General features: G+C 34.4%; 1 protein-coding gene across 2 annotated transcripts in view; it reads left to right on the top strand.

Annotated features, from left to right (window-relative positions):
• LOC105493849 (SCY1 like pseudokinase 2) overlaps positions 1-14,143 on the top strand; it is a 71,588-nt gene extending 57,445 nt beyond the window's left edge. For both annotated transcript variants that reach the window (XM_011761804.3, XM_071071261.1), the window contains exons 12-18: positions 1,445-1,577; positions 3,997-4,115; positions 7,139-7,239; positions 8,602-8,668; positions 8,786-8,881; positions 10,364-10,483; positions 11,492-14,143. In XM_011761804.3, coding sequence (XP_011760106.2) covers positions 1,445-1,577; positions 3,997-4,115; positions 7,139-7,239; positions 8,602-8,668; positions 8,786-8,881; positions 10,364-10,483; positions 11,492-12,136 — 1,281 coding nt within the window. In that variant the 3' untranslated portion in view covers positions 12,137-14,143. The remainder of the gene's footprint in view (positions 1-1,444; positions 1,578-3,996; positions 4,116-7,138; positions 7,240-8,601; positions 8,669-8,785; positions 8,882-10,363; positions 10,484-11,491) is intronic.
• The last annotated feature ends 300 nt before the right edge of the window (positions 14,144-14,443 follow it).

Below are 14,443 nucleotides of genomic sequence, written 5' to 3'. Positions count from 1 at the left end.
CTAGGTGTCAGAGCAAGCACCCCCACCTCCCAAAAAGCAAAAAAAAAATTCCAAAACCAAAACAAAACAAGAGTACCTGTTCTAGTTCAGTTCTGAGCATATGCAGGGGTATGTAGAAATGGGAAGAAGCATGGATACTTAAATGATGTGAATTGCTGCCCAGTGATATTTATGTTTCTTTTAAAGACGCCAACTGGTCCTTAAGGCATGTTGTTTACAAGAAGTTGTAATGAATGTAATTATATTTAGAACAGTAACTAGGAATGGATTTATATTTTATATGTCACCTTTTAAGTGGATTTTGGATAGCACTTTCAGTGCTTCTGCCTACCTTCAGAGTGGCAAATAGGAATTCCTAAATTGTATTCATAGTCCTGTATCTCTAAAAGTTTAAAATTCTAATTAGGAAATTCCTGAATCATGAGTTCGAATTGTATCTTAATACTCTTCCTTGAAAATAAAATTTTTAAAAATTGTACAGAGTTAGGTAAAATGCTCCAAGAGCTATATTTATTCATTACTTACATGACTAATATTTTATATATCATAAAAGTAAATAAGTATTTTCAGTTTTGCTTAATATATATATATATCTCAGTAGAATGCAGCTGTTCCTTTTATAAAACTGATTATGAGTACAAGTAGAGCATTCAGATACCTTTTTGAACTTATAATATCTCTTGTGTTTGAATTTCAGAAAACAATTGTATGCTATTTTTTAGAAATGGAAAATTTTCCCCATTTCTCCTGTAGAACTATGGTGCTTTTTTAGCCAACAAAATTATTTTCTGCCTTTCTTGTTTAACTTTTTTTTGAAAACTGGAGTTCTATTAATACTATGGTCCTGACTTAAAGATATTCTATCTTAAGAAATTCTAAATAGAAGTAGGGTATGATGTATTTATCAAATAGTCAAGTGAATATGGAATTTTGATAAAAGCTTCTAAATAAGAGGTCTTAATAACTGTATTTAGAAATAGAAAACAAATATATGAATACCTTCACATGTTAAAATATTTAGTTTAAGAATGAACTGAACCTAACTTAGAGTAAAATACTGGAATGTGGGTGAACTTGATCACTTGGTGCAAAGAATGTAGTCCTTTTTATTATTCAAATGTCCCCAAAGGAGTGTTCTTATGATAGTAACACATATGTAGTAAAAGTTTCTCAAATCCTGATCACTTTAAAATGTTACAAAATTGTAGTCATTCCTTGTCTTTATCTCACTGGTGACCTGGTAAAGCAGTCATAAATTGTGAGACAAACCAGGAAAATTAGTAAATAAGTGAATTTCCTATGTTAATAAAGAATGAGAGCTTCTAAATCTACTTTTATTCTTGAGACTTTAACATTTTTATATGAAGATTAAGTTTGCAGTTAAATATTTTGTTCTAGATTTTGAAAACTTTAAATGACTAATGCAATTTACCTTTTTTAATAGGTTCGTGTAAATTCATTAGTGTGCTTAGGAAAGATTTTGGAATACTTGGATAAGTGGTTTGTACTTGATGATATCCTACCCTTCTTACAACAAATTCCATCCAAGGAACCTGCGGTCCTCATGGGAATTTTAGGTAGCTGAAAATTTAATGTCATTTGATGCTGTTTTATCATGCAAATAAATTTTCCAATCTATAAAACCATTATACTCTCCTTTCGTGTATACAGCATTTCATAATTGAAGAATGATGAGATAAATGTCATAATACACCTTTTCTCTTTAAGTTTAGCAAAAGCAGTAGAATCTTGATATTTATAAAGAAATAAGATGTTTAAGAATTCTAGCTTTACAAATATCGTGATAGCGTGTCGTTTTCCCCGCAAAGTGGTGCAAAGTGAGAGAGGCAAACAAAGCTACTAGAAATGCTGATACTGATCTTAGTAGTAATACCTGAGGTTTATTTGATACTCAGTTTGTAAGAGGCAAAGTATTTTCTCTGCATTACCTTATTTTATTCTTCCCCAAATTCAATGAAATAGGTACTATTGTTTCTATTTTACAAGGAAACTGAGGCTCAGAGATGTGAAATAAGTGATTCAAGATCATGCAAGTGATAAGTGGTAGGAGCTGGTTTTCTAATATATTTTGTGGCTGACATGCTGATGAAGCATGTTAACCTTATAGGACATTCTGTGCTGTCAGCATAATTACAAATTACTAAGAAACTCTGAAATCATTTATATATAGTTAAAGTTATGAAAGTCCAATCTGGAAATGCCAGGGGTCTGCTGCACTATAACAGGCATAGCTATAGAGTCACTAAAACATTAACAAGTTCATTTTTATTTAATTAAAGGTTGTTAATTTTTTTTTTTTTTTTTTTTTGAGATGGAGTCTCGCTCTATCACCCAGGCTGGAGTGCATTGGTGCCATCTCGGCTCACTGCAACCTCCGCCTCCTGAGTTCAAGCAATTCTCTGCCTCAGCCTCCTGAGTAGCTGCGATTACAGACACCTGCCACCATACCTGGCTAATTTTTTTGTATTTTTTGTAGAGACAGGGTTTCATCATCTTGGCCAGGCTGGTCTTGAACTCCTGACCTTGTGATCTGCCTGCCTCGACCTCCCAAAGTGTTGGGATTACAGGCATGAGCCATCGTGCCCGGCCTGGTTCTTTGTTAATATTTAAGAAAAACTATATTATTCATCCATGTATTCTTAACACCTAATGTAGTGCTTGGCCTGTAGAAACTGCTCAGTAAGTATTTGTGGGAATGGTTAAGAGGTATTTATTGTGGACCTCTGTAGACATAGAAGGTACTCTAGGGATATTGCATGGTCTTGGCTGGGTGCAGTGGCTGACACCTGTATTCCCAGCACTTTGGGAGGCTGAGGTGGGCAGATCACTTGAGCCCAAGAGTTCAAGACTAGCCTGAGCAACATGGCAAAACCCCGTTTCTACTGGAAATCAAATAATTAGCTGGGTGTGGTAGCATGTGCCTGTAGTCCCAGCTACTTGGGAGGCTGAGGTGGGAGAATCACACGAGCCAGGGAGGTTGAGGCTGCAGGGAACCATTATCGTGTCCCTGCATTCCAGCATGAGCAACAGGGCAAGACCCTGTCTCAAAAAAAAAAAAAAAAAAAAGTCTTTTTGAGCAGGAGTTTGGCGTAGTAGAAATTCAAGCCCTGGCTCTAATCCTGGCTCTGTCAGTTCCTGAGATGACTTTGAAAAGTTTATCCAATGAGGATGAGACTAACGTCATTTTAGGATTCTTGTGAGGCTTCACTGAAACAAAGGGAAAGTAACAAACAGTGCTCAGCAAATAAGCATTTAGTCAGTGCCCAATAAAGTTACCCTTTGGGTATATAAGTCATGTGCACATTAACAGAATAGTGGCGGATGGTATTTCACAAAGCTTTGGATTATGTACAAAACACTTAGAACTCAAAGGCATTCAGAGAATGAGGAGGAAATGTACTCAGTTTACCAAATGAAGACTTTGTGGATAGATGTAACAAGTGGAGTATTGAAGATTGAGTAAATAGGTGAGACAATAGGGAAGGAATTTGTGGAGTTGAATTCAGTTATTAAATTTCAGACATGTTGAGTTTGATTTGCTGAAGAAGTGGATAAAGGTGTAGGACTTATATTTTGACTGTACCTATACTTACACCCTTTAAAATAGATGCCTTGAGTATGATTTCTGAAGTACGTATTTAGATGTTTCAGAATAAAAGACCATTCTGTAACTTTACTGCTGCACAATAAGAATTGAACGTGGTTCTGATAAGCTTCTAATGTTATGCTGTCATTTATTGTGCTTCTAAACCAAAAGAACACAGGATAAATATGTCATGGTGTTTAAATCTGGCCTGATGATAAAGGTTGAAATCATTCTGATTCATATGTAAGAACATCATTATTCTAGGCATTGATTGGGAAAAATTTGTACTACACAGATTATCAAGGGATTTCATACACATATATTATTTTCATGATTTCTATGAATTGATGGTGTTAACTTAGGAAATTTGTCACATTCTTTTCTATCAGGTATTTACAAATGTACTTTTACTCATAAGAAGTTGGGAATCACCAAAGAGCAGCTGGCCGGAAAAGTATTGCCTCATCTTATTCCCCTGAGTATTGAAAACAACCTTAATCTTAATCAGGTAGGAGTATTTTTGTGCTTTATTCATTTTATTCAGCTTACTGTTTTCTTGGCATTAGATATATAAATATATTATAAAGTTTGGTTAAAAAAAAAAGGTGGGGGTAAAATATGCCACAGAACTAAATGAAGAAAGTTTGTGGGGTGACTTCATTGGTAAATAGTAAATGAGCAGGATGTTGAAAAATATGTAGGATTTGGGACTACTTTAAATCTAGGGCTGGGAAATTGACATAAATGAAGAATAAAGTTATAGAATGTGTTTGGGGAGTATATTCATTATTTATTGATTGCTACAGAACAAATCACCACAAACTTAGGGGTTTAAAGCAACACACATTTATTATCTCACAGCTTCTGTGGGTCGGGCCAGGACATGGCATAGTTGGATTCCCTGCTCAGGGTTTCTCACAGTGCTGTCTATAGTCAAGAACTTGGGGCTCATTCAAGGCCCAGCTACAGAGTAATCTGCTTCTAAGTGCACTTACATGGTTGTTGGCAAGCTTCGGTTCCTTTTGGGCTGTTGTGCTTAGGGCCTCCATTCTTAGCTATTAGCTGGATGCCACTGTCAGTTCCTAGCCACATGGGCCTTTCCAACATGGCAACTTGTTTCATCAAAGCCTGCAAGAGAGAGTCTGCTAGCAAGACTGAAATTACAGTCTCTTGTAATCAAGGAAGTGATATCCCATCACCTGTGCCATAGTCTGTTGCTTTAGAAGCAAGTCACAGGTTCAGCCCACACTCAAAGATAGGGGATTCCACAAGGGCATGAATGGCAGGAGGAAGAGATAATTGGGGACCATTTTAAGAGTCTATATACCACTTAGAAGAAATAATTCAATTTGGTTGGGGAGATATATATAATACAGTAGGAGAATGAGAAAGGTACATTGAGACTAGAATAGGTAGACTTAAAAATCTGTCTGGTTTAGGTATTTGAACTTTCAAGGTGTGGTAAATGTTTGAGCTAAGGAATAATGTGTCCAAAGAATATTGTGGAATTGTCTCTCTGCATACCTCTATCGCTGTTTGTCACAGTTGTGTTCTTATGTGACTGATTCTTCCTGAAGATTAGAAATTCCTCAAAGATTATTAGAGCTTATTCTTCATTATAGCCCCAGCACTTAGTGCAATGACAGAACCAAAAATATATATTGAATTGAGAGAAAATTGAAGTATAGAGTAGACGGGTCATTTTTATTCACAACAGAACTAGTATTTATTGAAATATAATGGAAAAGCCTGAGTTGGGTTACTGTTTAACTGAGAGCATCAGAGATGGATAGGCAGGGAGGATTTAGAACCGAAAGTGAATTACAGCAGTGAGGGAAGCAGAAAGCTGGAAGTTGAGAGCTTTTGGCATTGGGGAGAGTGCTGAGCGAGCAGAGTTTTGGGAGGCAGAGAAATTTATAAAACTAATCAGAACAAACATTTCTTTTGAAGTAATAGGGTAAGTCTCTGAAAATTAGTTCCTTGGTTTTAATTTTTTTTTTTTTTTTGAGGTGGAGTCTCATTTTGTCACTCAGGCTGGAGTGCAGTGGTGCAGTCTCACCTCATTGCAACCTCCGCCTCCTGGGTTCAAGCAATTCTCATGCCTTACCCTCCCGAATAGCTGGGATTACAGGCGTGAGGCACAATCTCAGCTCACTGCATCCTTGACCTCCTGGGCTCAAGTGATCCTCCCACCTCCGCCTCCCGAATAGCTAGGACTACAGGCATGTACCACCACTCCTGGCTAATTGTTGTATTTTTTGTAGAGACGTGGTCTCTCCATGTTGCCCAGGCTGGTCTCAAACTCCTGGGCTCAAGTGATCTTCCTGCCTTGGATCCCCAAAGTGCTGGGACTACTAGGTGTGAGCCATGTGCCTGGACCAATGTTGTTTCTTTATCTGGCTACTAGTTACATTGGATGTGTTCAATTTGTGTGAATTGTGATTTTTTTTTTTTTGTGCACTTTAACATGTATACTTTTCTGTTAGTATATTATACTTCAATAAAAAGTTTTAGGAACCGTAATCAGTGGAAAGTCAGTCATAGTAAACTGCTTTGGAAACATGCCTTTTGACTTTCTCATAAGACGAAGAAGCTGCTGCCGATACAGCATGGTGAAAGGCAGTGTAATGTAGTAGAAAAGGGTGCAGACTTTGGAACCAGGCTTGGGATGAATTCTAACTCTGCCATATGAGCTCTTTAGCATCTCTGAGTTGCTTTACCTCTCATTGAGCCTGAGTTTCCTCATTTGTAGATTAGAAATATTAGTGAACCTACTTTGAAGAGTTGTGAGGATTAATAAAATAGTGTATGTATAAACACTCAACACAAAGATGTAATTATAAGATTTGGGGAAAGGAGGAGAGCCATTTCTAGATTCTTCCTGTAACATATGGTGTTATTCAAATAAGTTGTTTATGATGATCCTGAAGTACCATAGGGATGAATGATCAGCAGTTGACCAAAGTTAGCCAAAGCTTAAACTGTATTAAGACATAGTGCGAGGTATGCTTTATGAAATTTAATTATTTGAAAGTTGGATTATGTACATTTAATATTTCGACTGTCAGAAAACAAGGTTTATTTTGGCCAGATATGTCATTGCAATCTGAATAAGCAGGAATTTTCTATGCATATTAAATAGATTATTTCTAGTTCGGCACAAATTCAGATGTTTAATTTTGAATTATCCCAGAAGATCAATATATAACTGCTACGGGTGAATTTATACAAGGCCCCTGAATAATAGCAATTAAACAACTCAGGATATAAAACTCATTATTGAGACATATTTTCTGGAACTTAAAAGCCTCATCAACTATCATATCATCACTATACAAAGATATTATAAAAGCTTGCTATGATATCCCAAATTTAAATGTATCATTCTTAGTGAATATCAGTGTGGTGACTGGATCCTATTCTACTGGTAAAAATTGAGAATATTATGATTAACTTAATGAATTATCTTAATTGATTACATTTGCTGCTAACTTGAAACATTGTAACCATATCAATTTCTCATTATACCAGTTCAATTCTTTCATTTCCGTCATAAAAGAGATGCTTAATAGATTGGAGTCTGAACATAAGACTAAACTGGAGCAACTTCATATAATGCAAGAACAGCAGAAGTAAGTAGGTTGCCCATGAATTATATGTGGTCCAGGAGTGAGATTATAGTTGTCTTATGATTGATTTTCTGGAATATGGAATAGAAAAATTGCTGGATTTAAATTTGACCGTATGTAAAACATTTCAAAATTTACCATAGTATTAATAAGTTGAACTGAATTAAAATACAATGTGGTTGAAAAATCTAGTGTCACTTCTGAGTACAGAAGTTTAATATGATATAATTTTAGCATTTTATCTACATAAAGTTCTGTTTCTGAGAAATCCCTTGTCAGCAATAGCCACTAGCATTGTAAACTCAGGTTGATGAAAACTAAAAGCACCACTTAGGAAAATTTTTTAAATTTATGAACTTCTAGTGTTTTGATTTTTTTTCATTCTCTTTTCTCTAGCCCCAGAAACATTTATAGAACATTCATTTCATATTTAGCATCACAACATTCACCTCTTTTTATTTTTAGGGAGGATTTTCTAAATTATTTGCAGAAAACTAGTATTCAAACAAGAAGGCAAAGATGGAAATCGTTGACTGTTGAATCCAGTTTATTAAAATCAAAGCCCCACTGTATTCTTTGCTCCAGAGTAAAACACATGAATTTAGGGTACTTATTAAAGTTTAATCCTGAACCAAAAAACATGTAGAAATCAGTAAAATTGATATAAATCATGAACAAGGTCCCCAAGTAGAAACTCTTTAGCTTCTGCCCACAAGATGAAGACTTAAAGTAAACACACATGGTATAGAAGTAGGTGAAATAGCCCTTTGTATGCTTGAAGTATTCTATAGTGTGTATGTATGTAGTCTTTGATGGATTGACTATGTTAACATAAAAATCTGGAGAAATAATTTTTAAAATGCATTATAGGTAGAGATCAATTTTTAATACCAAGTATTTATATTTGAGTTGGGAAATGAACCCTTCCTTTTTCTTCCTTCTATCTAAATCTTACCTGTTTCTCAGGACATAGATCTGGCTCACGTAACAGTGATTATAGCATTCATGTTAGTACAGACTCAGAACTTAATCACATTAAATTCCCCATATCATATCTTGTCTTGCAGTGAGATGTTAAGCTCTTTGATAAGAGCCATGCTTGACTGGTTTTATGACACCTTGAATAAATTCTCCAGTAAATCCCAAATGTTGAGTTTAAGAAATGGACTTACATACAAATGTTATTTTGGGGGCAAGCAAACATTAACAGTAGAAAACAATGGAAAAGATGACTCTTCTTAAAGAAAGAAACCACAGTTTAATTGGGGTCTAATAAATTCCATGTGGATAAATAATTTTTAGCATGAGTATTTAAAACTATACATTTCTTTTTTGTTGTTTTGTCATAATTCAACTCTCCTACAGATCTTTGGACATAGGAAATCAAATGAATGTTTCTGAGGAGGCAAAAGTTACAAATACTGGGAATCAGGTAAGAAGATACTTAAGTTTTGTAGAAAGTGCTTCATTTGGAGGGCTTTTAATCTTTAAGCAACAAAATCACATTTTTATTGAACTTATTTAAATTGTTGACATTTTTCTATTTCAGCAAATTGACAAGGTTTTTAACAACATTGGAGCAGACCTTCTGACTGGCAGTGAGTCTGAAAATAAAGAGGACGGGTTACAGAATAAACATAAAAGAGTGAGTTTCCTTATTGTTCTTTCAGCCCTCTTATTTATACTACAGGACTTCCTGTAAACCACAGATTTTTGTTGGGAAATGGTGTTCAGCAGCTTAACAAGAAACATTTGTAATTATCTTTCTGAAATTCCTTTATCAGTTAAACATAACCCTAACCCATTTTGAAAATAAATGTACTTAAGATTTTTAGCTTCCATTATTACTTGACTTGCTGCAAGGTAATATTTATAGACTCCTTGTCTCCTTTGTCCTTTCTCTTGTACTTTGCCAGTCACACTCCTTGGTGAATCTCACTGTCTGTCTTCCCTGCTTCTCCTCCTGTGTTGATGGCTTCTACTATAGATTTGTGCTGTCCAGCTACCTTAGGCTGTCTCTGATTGTTGCTCATCAGTATTTTAATTTCTCTCCCACTCACTACATTCCCAACAGTTTGAGTTCCAAACTCTTTCCATTCTTTTTGAGCCTAGCAACCTCATCTTCTGTCATTTCATGGTGTCAAATTTTATAGTCCATCAGATTTTCACTTTGACACTTTCACAGAGTACTGGTCAGCTGTTTGGTAGCATGGCCATCAACTTGAGTTTGTCTCGTGTTTTCTCATAATTGGATTAAAGTTGTACATTTTTGACAGGCATACTACAGAAGTGATGATGTACCCTTCTTGGTTTATTCCAGCAGGGGTACATGATGTATACATTACTTACTAATGGCAGACCAACAATATTTTAAAGAGGATTTTCAAAATAGATCTGATTCCATCTCATAAGTAGATAAAAAATCTGAGCACATTTTTTTCTTCTCTATTTCTTGCTAAAATTTTGCTCCCCCTCTGATTTTGAATATTAAACTATAATAGGATACTTTCCTCTTGGTTAGCATCCAGTAAAAAAACTGTAAGTCAGTTTGTGACTTCTGCTGAGGGCATTCTTCTATTCATTCATAAATGTGAATACCTGTATGTGTAAAGCCAAAGGACTACTGGACATAGTAATTTACAAAATTATAAGAGAACATTGTGAGCTTTTAGTTTAGCAAAGTTGGTAAAAGCCAAGACATTGAATTTGCTGTAGACATCAGGGCAGTGAAAGAACCGTATGTTGTTTCATTCTTTCTTCGCTTTTTGTGAGTTCCTAAAATATTCTTGGGGTGAGATAGATTAGAGTTTAAAAAGATTTCCCAATTTTCAAGAATGAAATCACTAAATCATATTGTTATTGTCTGGAAAAGGGTGATTCTAATGAATAGTTTAAAAATAATTATTATTTTCATACTGGAAATATTTTTGCACAGATCCTGTGAGTTTTTATCTAAAGTTAGATTATATAGTGATTTGAAATACAACTTACTGTGACAATCACCAAGACAAGAGTAGTTTGCTTTTCAGTGAAGTAGTAAGATGTCCTTTACCTGAAGAGATAACTTTTGTTTTACAAATGGACTTAAGAAATTGCCAGTTGATTTTTTGCTTTATTTTGTTTTAAGGCATCACTTACACTTGAAGAAAAACAAAAATTAGCAAAAGAACAAGAGCAGGCACAGAAGTTGAAAAGCCAGCAGCCTCTTAAACCCCAAGTGCACACACCTGTTGCTACTGTTAAACAGGTCAGAGTTCGTTTCTTTTGCATAATTTCAAGAATACTACTGTTAAGGAGTAAGGTGGTATAGAACTTAGTCTACTTGTATTTGTATAAAAATGTATCTCAAATAATACCTTAATATGTGGTTTCTAAGAAGTATGGGCATAAACGATTCTCCAACTCTGCTATAACCTGCCTAATGTACTGTGTTTTGTGACAATGCTTGTTACCAACAAAGAAGAAGCTAGAGGAATAGGATTAGGACTCATAGTGCTCATTCAACTCTGTTCACTCTGAAGTGATCAGAATATTATATTCATGCTCTTAACGTATTTTTGAGCTAAAGTTATTTTCTATGTTTGTCTTTTCAATTGTAGTTAGATGTGTAACTTGGTTTAAGATGTACCTACATGACCTGGCTAGTATTTGTTTTCTCCTGTGTTCCAGGCACTGTTCCAGGTATTGGTGCTATGGCAGTGAATAAGGGCCCTTCTTGTAGAGAGTTTACACTGTTACTGGTTTCAAAGATAGCTTTGTCTTAAAAGCTTTCTTTAAATTATTTTTTTGTTACCTCTTAGTCACCAACATTTTGTCTGAGAAAAACATCTTTGCAGGCCAAGAGGCAAAATTGAGAATATTTTGTAGGTACTTTTTTTAAGAATAGTGGAAACAAATTCCTATAAAATTTTGATGAAATTCAAACTATACAAATAATAGTAAAAAAATTACTGTGTTTTTTGTAATATAGAATAAGAAGAATGTGATTCTGTTTTTGATGAGATAACGTTTTGCTTAATTGGAGTTTAAAGTTAGTATTCCCCATCATCAAATCGATTGCAAATATTCCTCTGTAAAAACCATACAAAAACACATGGCAGGCTGTATTTGACCTACAGGATATAGTTTGCTAATTTGGTATAGACCGTTGAGCTTAATTCTAACTTGTCCTTTATGATTTAATCTGTCAAATGTTTACTAATTATAAAGTATTTTATATTTCTTAGAGATAAAGTAATTCTCTCATATTTTTCAGACTAAGGACTTGACAGACACATTGATGGATAATATGTCATCTTTGACCAGCCTTTCTGTTAGTACCCCTAAATCTTCTGCTTCAAGTACTTTCACTTCCATTCCTTCCATGGGCATTGGCATGATGTTTTCTACACCAACTGATAATACAAAGAGAAATTTGACAAATGGCCTAAATGCCAATATGGGCTTTCAGACTTCAGGATTCAACATGCCCGTTAATACAAACCAGAACTTCTACAGTAGTCCAAGCACAGTTGGAGTGACCAAGATGACTCTGGGAACACCTCCCACTTTGCCAAACTTCAATGCTTTGAGTGTTCCTCCTGCTGGTGCGAAGCAGAGCCAACAAAGACCCACAGATATGTCTGCCCTTAATAATCTCTTTGGCCCTCAGAAACCCAAAGTTAGCATGAACCAATTATCACAACAGAAACCAAATCAGTGGCTTAATCAGTTTGTACCTCCTCAAGGTTCTCCAGCTATGGGCAGTTCAGTAATGGGAACACAGATGAACGTGATAGGACAATCTGCCTTTGGTATGCAGGGTAATCCTTTCTTTAATCCACAGAACTTTGCACAGCCACCAACTACTATGACCAGTAGTAGTTCAGCTAGTAATGATTTAAAAGATCTTTTTGGGTGAGGTGTCTTACTTCTATTTTGAAGGATCATTTCAGTTTCAATCATGGGTGAGCTGATTTACATCTTTATATAGTTGGCTTGGAGGAAGTACTTCTATGGGAAAGTGAACATGTGACAGGAAACATCTGTGTCCATGCCAGCATAGTAGTTGTATGGACTTCTAACCAGTTGAGTTTTTTTAAAGCATTGAGGATTTTTTTCCTCTTACCAACTCCTCTTCAGGTTTTTAAAGACCCAGCCCTTCCCAATCTCAAAGAGAAAAAGGACAACTGAGTTATCTTGAATAGCAGAACTTTTTAATCAAATGTTTATTTTGGCTTGTGGATCTTGGTGTTATTTAAAAAATTGAGTTGATGGTCATTGCAAGCTCATCTGTTAAGTACTACATGGTACACAGTCTACCTTTACAAGTCATTAGTCTTCATTATAATATGTAAAAATCTTTATCCTGTATTGATTTGTTTGCATTTAAGATGACAGTGAGAAAATGATAAGCATAAAGAGAAGTATCAGGTTATTTGCTTTTTTCCAAACTTACTTTTTAGATGAACTAATGTTTAGTACAGAGACTGAGCAAATACTACAAAATTTAACCTAACCTTCATTTCATTGGTTTAAATGTGTTATTAACCTTCTTAAGTGCAAACTCATCATTGTAAATTATATTTTAGCATGGTCTGCCTCAAATAGTAATGTATTTTTCTGCATTCACTTGGATATATTTAGAATCACTTTTTTCCTCCTGTATCACAGAAGAGGTATGTGCTGATTTGTTTGGATATTTGACAAAGCACTCTGATGTGACTTCCCTGACTACTACCTTCATATTTAATTTCAAATTCAAACTTCTGAGGTTGCAACATATATGAACTGTGTTTTCAAAAGAAGATTTGTAAGAATTAAACTATATTTAATGAGTAAACTTTTGAGATTTATGCTGTATTGTTTCAAATGTAATAAACTTTACTTCTCTAAAAATTGAGCAGTTGTATCTTCTGACCACCAACAGATTAATATTCAGCTTGCCGTGATAGTCTGACCTCATTAATTACTGCTACTGAAGTTCAATTTTTTTCTAGGAATTTTAGGAACCTTTTGTTTAAACATTTTAATTTCTATTAGACATTTTTAGGAAGGAAAGAATCAATTCTCTTAACAGGAAACGCGCTTTATTTTTCAAAACCTTTCTCTGATATTTTTCTTTAATTTGCTGATTATTCAACCACAGAGCCTTTTGCTATAAATGTCATTTGTATTTTAAAAAATAATATTCCACTCTTATAACTTTAAAACCATCTTTCAAAGAACTATATATGTATTATAGTTGCTGCCATAGAGTTGATGGTTTTTAATTATCTGGAACCAGCAATCATTTAAAATAAATCATATTAAATTTAGTATGCTGGTACTAAGTTTATTCATTTTATATGGATATTCATTGAAAATATATACACATACTATATGTAATATACAGCACTTGATTACAAAATGTAATTTGATTACGTTATTGCTGGCAGCATTCAGTTAAGAGGGTACTTTAAAAAATAGAAGTCAGCTTTCAAATCTGATTTCTGTATGGGCTGTATTTGGTTAACTTGATTTTAGAAAAAGAACTAATAGAATTGCTAAAGAAATTTATCCAATAAATGAAAAACAGTAGGAAGATCAAATGTTTTTGTCAAATATATTCACAGCTTGACCAGATTAGCTGTCTTGTTTGTAATGCAATATTAATATACCTTTTGGGAAAAAGCTTATATATGGGATAAAATAAGTATTGAAGAATTTTTCTTTGTAACAATTTAGTAGTCACTGTTTATTGAGAAATTGTTTTTTATTTTGTAAAAAACATGGTGTTAGCATTGAACTCTTAAACAGAAAGAAAGCTTAATATAACAGCTTATGGAACTTGAACTACTAAATATGAAAATAGGTTATTTGAAAAAATACAGTATGTAAAATTTGCTCATTCGTTGAGGTAATGGTGCTATGTTTTTACAGAATTGTTCCTACATCTTTTTTCTACTTTCTCAAAGGTGTTTTATTTCAACCATTTCCATCAATTGAACTGTTACCATTGCCTTTTTCTGTTGAGAAATTGCCTCTGAAAAATAGTGCTATTTTTAAGCTTAAGTGTTCTTAAGTGAATGAAATTTTCAAAGTACTAGATCACCTTAAAATTATTTCACGTACTGAAAACAGTTAAGTCCCTTATGCTTAGAGCAGAAAATATTTAGGTTAAAGAGCATCTGTCAACAGAATCTACAAAAAAGATTCCCTTGCGTTTGAATTGGTTCTCTATTCTCCT

Source organism: Macaca nemestrina, chromosome 10 (genome assembly GCF_043159975.1).
Source record: "Macaca nemestrina isolate mMacNem1 chromosome 10, mMacNem.hap1, whole genome shotgun sequence".
Classification (NCBI taxonomy): Eukaryota; Metazoa; Chordata; class Mammalia; order Primates; family Cercopithecidae; genus Macaca; species Macaca nemestrina.
This window is presented reverse-complemented; position numbering and strand designations above follow the sequence as displayed.